Source organism: Myxocyprinus asiaticus, chromosome 7 (genome assembly GCF_019703515.2).
Source record: "Myxocyprinus asiaticus isolate MX2 ecotype Aquarium Trade chromosome 7, UBuf_Myxa_2, whole genome shotgun sequence".
NCBI lineage: Eukaryota > Metazoa > Chordata > Actinopteri > Cypriniformes > Catostomidae > Myxocyprinus > Myxocyprinus asiaticus.
Window position 1 is genome coordinate 32,916,440 of NC_059350.1, and position 14,250 is coordinate 32,930,689.

The 14,250-nt window shown below is 41.9% G+C and overlaps 1 protein-coding gene across 1 annotated transcript in view; it reads left to right on the plus strand.

Annotated features, from left to right (window-relative positions):
• Positions 1 to 14,250, plus strand: part of adgrl3.1 (adhesion G protein-coupled receptor L3.1) — a 190,646-nt gene that overhangs the window by 123,941 nt on the left and 52,455 nt on the right. Inside the window, exons 9-10 of the mRNA XM_051702396.1 lie at positions 560 to 745; positions 3,272 to 3,310. Coding sequence (XP_051558356.1) covers positions 560 to 745; positions 3,272 to 3,310 — 225 coding nt within the window. The remainder of the gene's footprint in view (positions 1 to 559; positions 746 to 3,271; positions 3,311 to 14,250) is intronic.

Genomic DNA, 14,250 nt, shown 5'->3' on the forward strand with positions numbered 1-14,250 from the left:
CTTATTTAAAATATTCAGTAGAGAACGATACGCCTATAGCAGATTCTCTTAAAGCTTATAATTTGGCCTGAAGTTTTTTTTAACACACTGCTTGAAAGCTTATCGCAAAGAGCAGCCTGTAGCAAAACAGCTTAGAGGAAATTTAGTGTACAGCAAAATGAGCCAAAATTCAACAGTGAAGATCAGCCTCAATTTATTTCACTTTGTGACAACATTGCAAATAGACAACAGTGCTGCCAAAAGTATTGTGCAACAGCAGCTTCAAATAAGTTGGCGCGTGTGTGTGTACATGCGTGTTTGTGTGTGTGTGTGCAGTGAGAGTGCATCTGTGTGTAAAAAGTGTGATGATGACTAAAGCTTAAGAATGGTAATGTGAAATGGGTTCCAAGGTACTACAGAGAGCAGATCAGAAAATAGGCAGAATCACAAATCTATGAAACCATTTGTTCATCCACTTACTCGGCCATCAAGGGACAGAGAGAATAAAATCAATATGCCCGCATACCTCTCTCTCTCTCTCTCTCTCTCTCTCTCTCTCTCTCTCTCTCTCTCTCTGTAGATGAGATCGGGTGAGACTGCTGCCATGGTAGCACGGGAGTTGGCTGAACAGACGAAGGGAGAGTTGAGACCCGGAGACGTTCCCTCTACAGTTAAAGCCATGGCACAGCTGGTGGAACTACTGGACGTACAGCTGCGTAATCTCACCCCAGGAGGAAAAGACACTGCAGCACGTAGCTTAAACAAGGTATACATACTTTTAATAAACCACACATCTATTAGTAGTAATTACACAGTTGTTACATGTTTATTACATAATAACACTGCCCTTCTTTCAGTTTGAGGAAGCTTTTGTTGGCTGGATGTGTTTCCTGAGTGTATTCGACACAAAGATGGGCAAGAGAGAGAATAATGCTCTAATTCTGTGCGGAGTGCAGTGTTTTAGGCAGTAAACCTGTGGCAGTCCACAGATCAAAGGGTTTAAGGCCCAAATGGGAAAATTCGCTGTTAAAAACAGCTACTGCTCAATAGACAGAAATCCTTACACACAAACGCACACACTCATGCACCCATATAAATAAGGACACACAAATTAAAAAAGCCCCTGTGAGTTTTTCCAATTAACATATGAAGCCACAACATAAAAGAATAAAAAAACACACTTGAAAGTTACAAAGCACACAGATGAATTTTCGTATTTATTAGAAACATAACAAACTTTTTTCAACTTTAATGTGTTAGGTTAATATTTATATGAATAAGGGAAAGTGTATATCCTCTGTCCCATAACTGGTCACCATTTCTTTTAAGTTTTTTATCATTTTTAATGACCTTTTTCCCTTCACTACCTCATTTTAAATACCCTAGTCCTTCTGTGTGACATAATTTTTTACAAGTCTCTCTCAATTAAAGGAATAGTTCACCCAAAAATTAGAATTCTCATCATTTACTCATATGCAGTCTTAAACTCATGTGACTTATTTCTTCTAAGAAAAAAAAAATTAAGATATTTTAATGGAGAAATGATGTGAATATATCCATAAAATACAAGTCAATGGGGTCCAACCCTAGTCTCACAAAGCCAGACCTTTGACTAAAACGGCAAAGGTCTGAACGGTATTGCAGCTTAGATTGGCCAAGAACTGCCCACTTAGACAGGAAACAGTCTAACTGACATGTAAAGTGATCAGTCAGAGTCAGTTTTGCCATTACATGCGGTTTAGGGGTGGGGTTATTGGAGAAAAATGATACCATAATAAAAGACTGACATGGGGAAAGAAATCATTTATATAATAGCATGGCAGTCTCTGCGAGTGATTGCACAGAAAGAACATGTGAAAATAGCAGAAAATGTGTAGAGAGTCTAAGTACACAAAACCTAATCACAGAGAATTTCACTGACATAACTAAGTAAACAAAGCAGAATATGCAGCTCTGTTCAGGGATTTCTGCTTTACTTTCTGCAACGTGCCTCAAACAAAACTCTGAATATTTGTAAAAGATTTTACGTCACTAACCTGGCAAACTTGAGCAAATCTGGTGATTATTTTGTCCTCAAAAGTGGCAGACTGATAAAAAGTCCTGTATGCTTCTACTCGTGGACGTTTCATCAAACCAGCCAATAAGATTTGTGCTGTTTGTTTGAGAAAGCGTTTTCCAATTTTGTGTGCTATGTGCATCAGGCATTAGAGAATGGACTGTGAGCAGTCCCTGGGCGTGGCATCTGAGACTGAGACTAACACTTCCGAGCTTCAAAAAGGACATAAATGCAGCATAAAGGTAATTCATATGACTCCAGTGGTTTAATACAAGTATTCTGAAGCGATCCAATTGGTTTTGGGTGAGAACAGACCAACATATAACTCTTTTCACTATAAATCTTGACATTGCATTCTTCTTGACGCAATCATGATTTGAAACGTGATTACTTTTTCTCGTGCTTGACGCATGTGTAAACCTCTGCACAGAAGAAAGAAAGTCATGCGGTTTAAACGGCATAAGAGTGAGTAAATGATGAGCGAATGATCATTTTTGGGTGAATTTTTTCTTTAATATGAGGTTAATAAAGCATGCTAGCATGATTAATAATTATAAAATAATTAGCGAAATGATGATTAAAATAGTTTAAATGTGGTGTAGTATGTCACGCCACGTGTCAACTTCCCAAAAGTATTTCATGTCAACTACTCACATGTTCAGCTGCATTAACAATATAGTGTGTCTAAACACAAAGCAAAGATCAGTGAAATTTATTCATTCTCTTAGGACTCGGTCGTTCAACACACACAGAGCACTCTATAACCCCAAATATCACTTTACAAAGTTAAAACAGCCAGCCCGTCAGTTTCCTATTACCTGCATCCAGCAAAAGTGATCAATTACACAAACATCAGCTCATTCGCATTAAGACACAGACAGACTCCACTTGTCCATTTGGACTTTATATACCTCAATGTTGTTTGTTTGTATGTTTACAGTATTATTGCCCTGGCAGGGATACAGGAATGTTTTGTTGGTAGATTTTTAGTTTCATGAGCCTGAAGTTGTCATGGTGACTGTAACTCAGTAATGGATTAATTTAGTCCCTTAGGGTCTGATACATAATCTAATTATGATTCCTCATTATGTATTACTAAATGACTCTAGATTATTTCAGTTAATTATGGCCTGTTTCTTTGTTGGACCCTCTATGATTAAAAGTTTAATGTGATTTTATGTGTGTATTAGTGTTTGTGTGTCATTGTTAATAATGTTTTAATATTGTGTGTTTCAGCTTCAGAAAAGAGAGAGATCCTGCCGTTTATTCATACAGGTACCTCATTCTGTCCTTATTTTGCATGGGGGTTTGTGAGTGTGTGTGTGTGTGTGTGTAGACTCATATTATATTAGCTGTGTTCCACTGCTACTAGGGTTGTCACGATACCTTAATAAAGTCTTATGGTGATACAAGCTAAAGTACTGCAATACCACTCATTTTGTTTGAATAACAGGCTGAATGACGTAGCTGTTCTGTTGTTGTATTCATTCTTTACAGTTCCATTTATATACTATTGATATTATTTTTTTACTAAATGTTACATATAACAGTTCTGAACTTCTGTCTTAATTTCTTCACTTTCACACAGCATTGCAGTGTGTTCCAGTTTACCTCGCATTTCAAAGAAAACAGAACCAAGTCTATGTGTTCTTGTATGCCATCTGCACTATTTTTTAACTGCTGGTCTATGTAAACATGCGTCAGATGGAAGTCTTTTGTCGTTTTGTCTTGGTCTTTTATAATGAGCTTTGTTTTTAAAATGCTGTCAAGTTGCACAAGGTGTTTTTAAAAAACACGTCTTGAGATCCCAGCATTCTGTTGGAAAAAAGTCCTTTTTTTTAATTAGATCTTTTTTTAAATTATTAGACCTAGCTATTTTTTATCAGTACTTTGTAATGTTGAATGAATTATACACTCACTGAGAACTTTATTAGGAACACCTGTTCACCTACTTGTTCATGTGATTATCTTATCAGCCAATCGTGTGGCAGCAGTGTAATGCATAAAATCATGCAGATACGGGTCAGAAGCTTCAGTTAATGTTCACATCAACCATCAGAATAGGGAAACATTTTTATCTCAGTGATTTCGACTATGGCAGGATTTTTGGTGCCAGACGGGCTGGTTTCAGTATTTCTGTAACTGCTGATCTCCTGGGATTTTCACGCTCAACAGTCTCTAGAGTTTACTCAGAATGGTGCCAAAATCAAAAAACATCCAGTGAGCAACAGTTCTGTGGATGGAAATGCCTTGTTGATGAGAGGTCAATGGAGAATGGCCAGACTGGTTCGAGCTGACTGAAAGGCTACATTAACTCAGATAACCACTCTGTTCAATTGTAGTGAGCAGAATAACATCTCAGAATGCACAACACATCAAACCTTGAGGCGGATGGGCTACAACAGCAGAAGACCATGTCAGACACTTTATTAGGACCATAGTGTTCCTAATAAAGTGCCCTGTGAGTGTATTTATAATCTGAATTTCTCTCGTCTCATCTGTCATCTTGGATTGATTTTTCACTTACCTTACTTGCATTCCAGTATTTTCTTCTTTGCGAAGAATGATGCATTGTAATGCTTCCTACGTAGGCACCTTGCAAGGTTTTGGAACAAAGCAAATGTCTGTGCTTTTTTATTCACGCTCCCTATCACCTTACAAACATCTACATACATGGCTAAAGTTTTCCACTGAAATATTCCTTTATACTTGCATGGAGCGGTATCTGTCACAGCATATGAATCATATTGTCTGTTTGTGTGTGTTTGTGCGTCTGTGCTCGTGCCTGTGGGCAGCATTTTTTGCATTTATAAAAGCAGAGCAATTTTTTCTCCTGAGAAAGCAGTGATGATGTCAGCACTGGTCAGCATTGTCACATCAGGCGACTGATAAACACACACACACATAGACTTGAGGAACAAAAGCACAGAATAATGTAGATAAGCCAGAGAAAAGCTCAGCAGACTGAGTGAAAGCAAAAGCATGAGAAGAACTGATTTAGAGGTTAAAAATGACTGACTCATATCTCAAACTGAGCCAGACCGCTCAGTCAATCCTGCCAATACATGACAGATTTATACAGATTTTTACCCCATGAATTAATGGAAGTATAAATGGTATTCCAATATTCTGTTTTCTGGTTTAAACAATTTGTTGAGAAAGAATGAGCCAATCAGAACATCAACCGATCCTGCTGACTCAGACAGAGAGCATTCTGGGACAACTGTCCAAAACCTTCCAGTGCTGACATCAAGCAAATATGGATTCTCTTACTTGGTCTCGATATTTTTCATATTGTCTTATAACGATATTCAAAATACATATTGATTTTATGTACTGAAATGGCTTAACATTGTGTTTTATGTCAACCAAACAGACAATGAAATTCAGAATGTGTGATGCAAGAAGTTAAATACAGTAAAAAGGGCTGTCGATTTAATGCGTTAATTCAGTATAATTAATTATATAAAAATAATGTGTTAAAATGTTATATTATTCATACCTCCGGACCGTAATAAGGAATATTTCTTCCATCTGAGCAATTAAAACAGAGCTGGACAAGTGCAACTCTGAATGAAGGAGTCTCAAGACGTGTTTATCAAAGTTTCGAAATATGTTTAACTTGACACAGGATCCTAAAATGCTGTAAATGACCCGCCGCAACCAAAGTGAGACGCTCAAAAGCATCCATTGGATGCATTTGTTTATAGACGTGTCCATAGAAAAGCACTTGTAATAAGTCTACCTTTGGAAGATTGACGAATTTAATTGCAAAATGGATTGCTGAGGACTGAAGTCAAGGATATAGATCAATGGTTTGGAAATAAACAATATGTTGCCTTCTAAAGCTACTTTTGTATTGCCAAATCAATGCTGTACTCTGCCACTATATTGTAATGTATTTAAATGATCTGAATTATATAAAATTATTATTATGTAATTATTTCAATATGATTATTTATCATTATTTAATCATTATATATTGAATTATTTCTATTTGGTGGCCAGCATATCATGTAATTAATTTGATTAAAAAATGTAATCGATTGAACATCATAGTAAAAAGCTATTTCTTCTTTTAATTTTATTTAAAAAAAAAATTCTCTCCAATTTGGAATGCCCAATTCCCAATGCGCTCTAAATCCTCATGGTGGCATAGTGACTCGCCTCAATCCGGGTTGTGGAGGACTAATCTCAGTTGCCTCCGTGTCTGAGACCGTCAATCCGCACATCTTATCACGTGGCTTGTTGAGCACGTTACCATGGAGACGTAGTGCGTGTGGAGGCTCACACCATTCTCCGTGGCATCCAAGCACAACTCACCACGCGCCCCACCGAGAGCGAGAACCATATTATAGCGACCACGAGGAGGTTACCCCATGTGACTCTACCCTCCCTAGCAACCGGGCCAATTTGGTTGCTTTGGAGACCTGGCTGGAGTCACTCAGTGCACCCTGGATTCGAACTTATGACTCCAGGGGTGGTAGTCAGCGTCAATACTCGCTGAGCTACCCAGGCCCCCAGTAAAAAGCTATTTAAAAAATAATCATTGCATGTTTTACACAAATTTTTTTTTTTTGCTAAATGAACACTAAGAGAAGCTATATTTCTCATATATATGCACCAGTACTGTATATCAAAACATAATAAACAGCAATATTTACATACATATATTTTGTAATATTTTTTTAAATATATTTACACATAATATACATTTACATTTGTACTAAAAGATTTAATAAATGGAAGAATTTATGAGAGTTAACATATTTTAATGAGGTCGCTGAGTCAGAGTTATAAATCAATTCATGAATTGGTATGAACTGATTCACGGAAATTAAATGAACTAACCCACTGTAATGCCATTTTGCTGGTGAAGTCCAAAGACATTAATAAAACATTAGAGCTGTCAAAATTAATACGTTAACGCATGTGATTAATTAAAAAAGTTTAACGCGTTAATATTTCTTAATCACAATTAACGTATTTACAGTTAATACAGCATAAACCAGCATAAACACTGGTTGGAAGGGCGGAACCTTTGTGATATCTCCGCCCGGATTCATTACACTGACACACACACACCACAAACACACACAACAGTGATTCAATGTCAGTGATAAAGTCATGGAGAAAGCTTAATGCTGTTTGTTGTACAAAACAAGCCTAGATGGAACTTGTGACAGTATTTTTCAGCCTAAGTAAGGTGCATTTTAATAACCACAAAAGCACATCAAGTCTTAACTATCACCAAAAGGTAGAATGAGACATTTTTTCAGCAAGCGCTTTTCATGTGGAGTTCAAAGCGGCGCTGACACCCTGATGCGAATCATGAACACGGCTTCATGATTGCTGAAACAAAGTGGATAGCCACAGTCTGCTGGCTGATGAAGAGAGTTTAAGAGATTAAATCCCCATTGCAATGAATATGCAACCTATGTGGAGACTGGTTCTTTCAATTAGTCAACCTCCCACTTAGACTTTGGGAATTGTTTAATGTTACTTCAACTGGGGCCTGGGTAGCTCAGCAAGTAAAGACGCTGACTACCACACCTGGAGTCGCAAGTTCAAATCCAGGGTGTGCTTAGTTACTCCAGTCAGGCTTCCTAAGCAACCAATTGGCCCGGTTGTGAGGGTGAGTAGAGTCACGTTGGGTTAACCTCCTCGTGTTCGCTATAATGTGGTCCTCGCTCTCGGAGGGACACGTGATGAGTTGTGTGTGGATGCCGTGGAGAATAGTGTGAAGCCTCCACATGTGCTAGGTCTCCACAGTAACGCACTCAACAAGCCACGTGATAAGATGCGCGGATTTACGGTCTCAGACGTGTAGATTTGTCCTCCGCCACCCGGATTGAGTCACTAAGCCACCACGAGGACTTAGAGCACATTGGGAATTGGGCATTCCAAATTGGGGAGAAAAGGGGAGAAAAATAAAAAAGATATATATTTTTTTAAACTTCAACTGTTTACATAGTACATATTGGGTTACATATTGTTTTCTGTGAACAAGGAAACCACTCTTTTATTGAAGTTTTGGGTACCGCAGCCTCTTGGGCATGCGGCGAAAAATGAAACAAAAGATTCTCCTCCCGGCCCTCCACCGGGGGATGGAGTGGTCTGTCTACCAGCTCCGTAGAAGTGGATCTCCTCGTCCTTGGGTCTCCCGTCTCAGGGGTGCTTCGAAGCCTTCCTAGGGTTCTTGGCGGCCGGCCGTGAGATGGGTGACGTCTGCTTCCTGGGATGGGCTCCATGCCGGGGCCAGGCCACGGGGGGCGGGCTGCGGCGGAGCCAGTGCTGTTGCTGCAGGAGGACACCCTTGGCGACGAGCAGACGGGGTGCGGGGTCTTGAGCCGTGCCAGGGCAGGATGTGTTGAATGGCCTCTGTCTGCTGCTTCACCGCCGAGAACTGCTGGGCAAAGTCCTCGACGGTGACTCCAAATAGGCCAACCTGGGAGATAGGGGCGTCAAGGAACCGTGCCTTGTTGGCCTCTCTCATCTCGACCAGATTGAGCCAAAGGTGGCGCTCCTGGACTACCAGGGTGGACATCGCCTGCCCGAGAGGCTTCGTCATGACTTTCGTCGCCCGGAGAGCGAGGTCGGTCACCGAGTGCAGTTCCTGCATCAGTCCCGGGTCAGAACTACCCTCGTGCAGCTCTTTTAGTGCCTTGGCTTGGTGAACTTGCAGGAGAGCCATGACGTGCAGGGCGGAGGCGGCTTATCCAGCGGCACCGTAGGCCTTAGCCTTCAGGGACGACGTAAACGTACAGGCCCTGGACGGGAGCTTTGGGTGCCTTATCCACCTGGGGGATCACCGCCCCACCATCGAGGGTAGTGAGAGCGGGGGAGCTGAAAGATCTGGTCTCATCCGAGAGCCCGACCGGGGCAAGCGAGCGTGCTGGGGAATGGGAGGTCCGTGGGGGTTTACCCGGCGGAGGTGCTCCCACTGAGGTCCCCAAATCACCCCCAGTGCTAACCGGCACGGCCTCATACCCGTAGGTAGAAGGACTGAGGCGGGGAGCCGCTGGGGTGGCTTGCTTTCTTACGAATGCAAGCCGCGACTGCAACATTGACCCATCCACGAACGATGTCTCAGCGTGGGCAGCGCCCAGACACTTAAGATAGCGATCGTGGCCGTCAGAAGCGGAGAGATAACGACCGCAACCAGAAATAATATACAAACGGAAAGGCATCTTTAAAAAGATGTTTCCGTGTGTGCCACTCTTTTAGAAAGAAAATATACTCTTTTAGAATATACGCTTTCACTCTGCCGAAGTGCCCAGGGGCGTTCTCTGCATGCCACGGGTGCAGAGGGGGAGAAGCCGCTGAAATGAGCCGTAAATCCAGCAGTTTTAGGTGAATGGTAAAGAGAACTGAGTTTGAATTGAATTCAGTGCACTGAATGCAACCGCTCGGCTCCGAAGAGAAAATCTGAATGAGTGGTTGCATACCAGCTCCTTTTATACCCGTATGTCTGGGGGAGTGGCATGCAAATTCCACTTGCCAATTCCCACTGACCTTTTTTCAAAAAGCAGAGGTGTTTGGGGCTCCCAAGAGTGACCCCTAGTGTCACTACATCGACACAATGTCGAGTGAGTGACATAGGGAACATCTGTGTTAACGCTTTCATACAAGTCGCATGACAGGGACAGATCGAGAAACAAGTCTAATGGCACAGTCTTTGGAAACTTAATGGCCAAATATAAATGCATTATCACCATCACAATATTCACAATGATGCTTTTTATATCGCCAGCAAAATCATTGAAAATATATCGTTAATATTCGATATATCGCCCAATTCTAATTCTCAGTGGTCATCTAATAAAGCAGTGTGTGTGTCTTTATGCTGGATTAGCTCCTCAGCTTCAAAGCATTTCAGTTCTGCTCCATTTACCAAGTCTGTGGAGAGCACTGTGTGTGTGAGAGAGAGAGAGAGAAAATAGAATGTAAGAAGAGTTTTTAAAAATCTCTTATCTCACTCTGCAGTGTGAGCCCCCAAGTGTATACACACACACACACACACACACACACACACACACACACGTTCCCCTGACCTCTTGACACACTCTGTCAGAAGATTTCATGAGCAGTTTTGTGAGGAAGTATATATAACTCTTTCTTCTCTTACCTTTTATCGCAGTCGTGTCTCATCTCAGTCTCCCCTTTTTCTCTCTCATAAAAGGGTCATTACTTTAGTGGTGTCAAACTGAATATACTCATCCTGCCTTTAACACATACACACACAGTGCTCTACTGTAACTGGGGCAGAATGATTCAACCCAATGGCAAGATTAGCCTGCAGCAACCTAAAAGACAAATGACAAAACATCCCTCTGTCCATCCCTATGGATGAGTGCACTACAGTGAGAGAAGTTAATTACACATTTCTTTGGTACACGTTACAGTATATTATACGCTTTATATGTGCATTAATAGTTGTTATAATAATGCAAGGTTGTGAACTTCTATAGAGATGTGGTCTAATTTTGTTAAAAGGGATTTGACCCAGAATTATTCCACACAGCATCTTTGTGAAAGTGACAAATACATTTGGCCCGCTTTTCTCAAATCAAATCAAATCAAATCACTTTATTGTCACACAGCCATATACACAAGTGCAATGGTGTGTGAAATTCTTGGGTGCAGTTCCGATCAACATAGCAGTCGTGACAGTGATGAGACATACGCCAATCTACAATAAACATCAAATTAACACAACACAATTTAAACATCTGTTATACATAATTAAACTCGACTTAAAACATCAAATTAACACAACACAATTTAAACATCTGTTATACATAATTAAACTCGACTTAAAACATCAAATTAACACAGCACAATTTAAACATCTGTTATACATAATTAAACTCGACTTAAAACATCAAATTAACACAGCACAATTTAAACATCTGTTATACATAATTACACAACTTAAAACATCAAATTAACACAACACAATTTAAACATCTGTTATACACAATTACACTCAACAATATACAATAATAACATACATTGCACAGTATACAATATGCTGTTTTTGTTTTTTTTTTTTTTTTTTTTTTGTTTTGTTTTTTACTATATAGATACTATATAGATACACATTATTCAATAAAAATTAAAATATATATGAAAAAAGTATATATATAGAATGTACAGTATTGTACTGTATTGACATTCAGGCTGTCGGTTGATAGTCAGTTGTTAAGAGAGACATAATATAATGACAGTAATATAATTTATGACAGTCCGGTGTGAGATAAAAGAGTAATAAAGTGCAGGGATGATGTATTTTGATCGTGGGAGATCAAGAGTTCAGAAGTCTGATTGCTTGGGGGAAGAAGCTATCATGGAGTCGGCTGGTGCGTGTCCTGATGCTGCGATACCGCCTACCTGATGGTAGCAGTGAGAACAGCCCATGGCTCGGGTGGCTGGAGTCTCTGATGATCCTCCGAGCTTTTTTCACACACCGCCTTGTATATATTTCCTGGAGGGAGGGAAGCTCACCTCCGATGATGTGTTTGGCAGTTCGCACCACCCTTTGCAGTGCTTTGCGGTTGTGGGCAGTGCTATTGCCGTACCAGGCGGAGATGCAGCCAGTCAGGATGCTCTCCACAGTGCAGGTGTAGAACCGTGTGAGGATGTGGCGGTTCATTCCAAACTTCCTCAGCCGTCTCAGGAAGAAAAGGCGCTGATGAGCCTTCTTCACAACGACTTCAGTGTGGACGGACCATGTGAGTTCCTCAGTGATGTGGACACCCAGGAACTTGAAGCTGCTGACTCTCTCCACTGGTGCCCCATTGATGGTGATGGGACTGTGTTCTCTGTCTTTTCTTCTGAAGTCCACCACAAGCTCCTTTGTCTTACTGACGTTGAGGGAGAGGTTGTGCTCCTGACACCAGTGTGTCAGAGTGTGCACCTCCTCTCTGTAGGCTGTTTCATCATTGTCAGTGATCAGACCTACCACCGTCGTGTCATCAGCAAACTTAATGATGGCATTGGAGTTATGTGTTGCCACACAGTCATGTGTGTACAGGGAATACAGTAGTGGGCTGAGAACACAGCCCTGCGGGGCTCCAGTGTTGAGGGTCAGTGATGAGGAGATGTTGCTGCCTATTCTAACCACCTGGCGTCTGCTTGACAGGAAGTCCAGGATCCAGCTGCACAGCGAGCTGTTTAAGCCCAGAGCCCGGAGTTTCTCATCTAGCTTGGAGGGCACTATGGTGTTGAATGCTGAGCTGTAGTCTACAAACAGCATTCTCACATAAGTGTTCTTTTTTTCCAGGTGGGAGAGAGCAGTGTGTATTGTAGATGCAATGGCATCATCAGTGGAGCGGTTGTTACGGTAAGCAAACTGCAGCGGGTCAAGATTGAGTGGTAATACAGAGCAGATGTAATCTCTGATTAGTCTCTCAAAACATTTGCTGATGATGGGGGTCAGAGCAACAGGACGCCAGTCATTTAAACAAGTTATTTTCGATTGTTTTGGAACAGGCACAATGGTGGATGTTTTAAAGCATGTGGGGACTACAGACAAAGAGAGGGAGAGGTTGAAAATGTCCGTAAAAACACCAGCCAGCTGGTTCGCGCACGCTCTGATGACGCGGCCCGGAATGCCGTCTGGACCCGCGGCTTTGCGGATATTCACCCGTCGGAATGATCGGGTTACATCCGCTACAGAGACGGAGAGTGAACTAACCTCTGTAGCTTCGGCCGTGAGAGCTCTCTCCGCGAGGGCGGTGTTATTTCCCTCGAAACGAGCATAAAAAGTATTTAGCTCATCTGGGAGAGAGGCAGCGGTGTTCATGGCGGAGTTTTTATTCCCTTTAAAGTCCGTGATGATGTTAATTCCCTGCCACATGCTTCTAGAGTTGGTGGTGTTAAACTGTCCCTCAATCTTACTCCTGTACTGGCGTTTTGCTGTTTTGATAGTTTTTCGGAGGGCATAACTGGCTTGTTTATGCTCCTCCGCGTTCCCGGAATTAAAAGCGGAGGTCCGCACATTAAGTGCTGCGCGAACATCGCTGTTGATCCACGGCTTCTGATTCGGATAGATTCGCACAGTTCTGGTCGGAATCACTTCCTCTACACACGTTCTGATGAAGCACATTACGCTATCAGCGTAAAGCTCGATGTCGTCATCAGAGGCGGACCGGAACATCTCCCAGTCCGTGCGATCAAAACAGTCTTGTAGCGTAGAGTCTGATTGGTCCGACCAGCACTGGATCGTTCTGAGGGTGGGTGCTTCCTGTTTCAGTTTCTGCCTGTAAGCGGGCAGAAGCAGAATGGAAGAGTGGTCCGATTTTCCAAATGGTGGGCGGGGGAGGGATTTGTAGCCATCCCGGAACGGAGAGTAGCAATGGTCCAAAACCCGGTCCCCTCGTGTGTTGAAACTAATGTGCTGGTGATATTTTGGTGCGACTGATTTTAAACTGGCTTTATTAAAGTCCCCGGTCACAATGAACGCGGCCTCAGGGTGCGCGGTTTCCTGCTCACTTATACTCCCATACAGTTCCTTGAGTGCCCGGTCTGTGTCGGCTTGTGGGGGGATGTACACAGCAGTGATAATGACCGCTGTGAATTCCCTCGGTAGCCAGAATGGTCGACACAGAAGCATAAGAAATTCCAGATCAGGAGAACAGAAAGACTTGATAGAATGTATGTTCCTCTGATCTGATCCAGAGACTGAACATTTGCCAGTAGAATAGTGGGTAGCGGGGGTCGATTTGCGCGGCGTCTTACTCTGATGAGAACGCCGGCTCTGTTTCCCCTTTTCCTCCTGCGTTTCCGCGGCCGTGCTGCCCAGACAAAGGGCTCCGCTTGCGTGTTTGTAAACAGCGGGTCGGCATTGAGGAATGTGAAGTCCGGTTTACGGTGTGAGATCGCTGAGCCAATGTCCAAAAGTGTTTGTCTGTCATAGACAATAAGGCAGGCAACATCCAAGACAAGAAACATAAGAATTGTAAACAAAACAAACAAACCATTGCTAAGTTGTGTCGGAGCTCGCAACGCAGCAGCCATACTCGGCGCCATCTTGAGTCCAAAAAAAGAGGCTTTATGAATATCAGTGTAGTCGGTATGTTTATGGTACAATTCGCTGCACTTTTTCAAATGAAAAGCAGAATTGTAATGTGCCATGATATAGTCTTTTATACACAACAACCTTTTTAATAAACTACCAACTTAAAAGCCTAAAACCTTCCTTTGTAGATGAA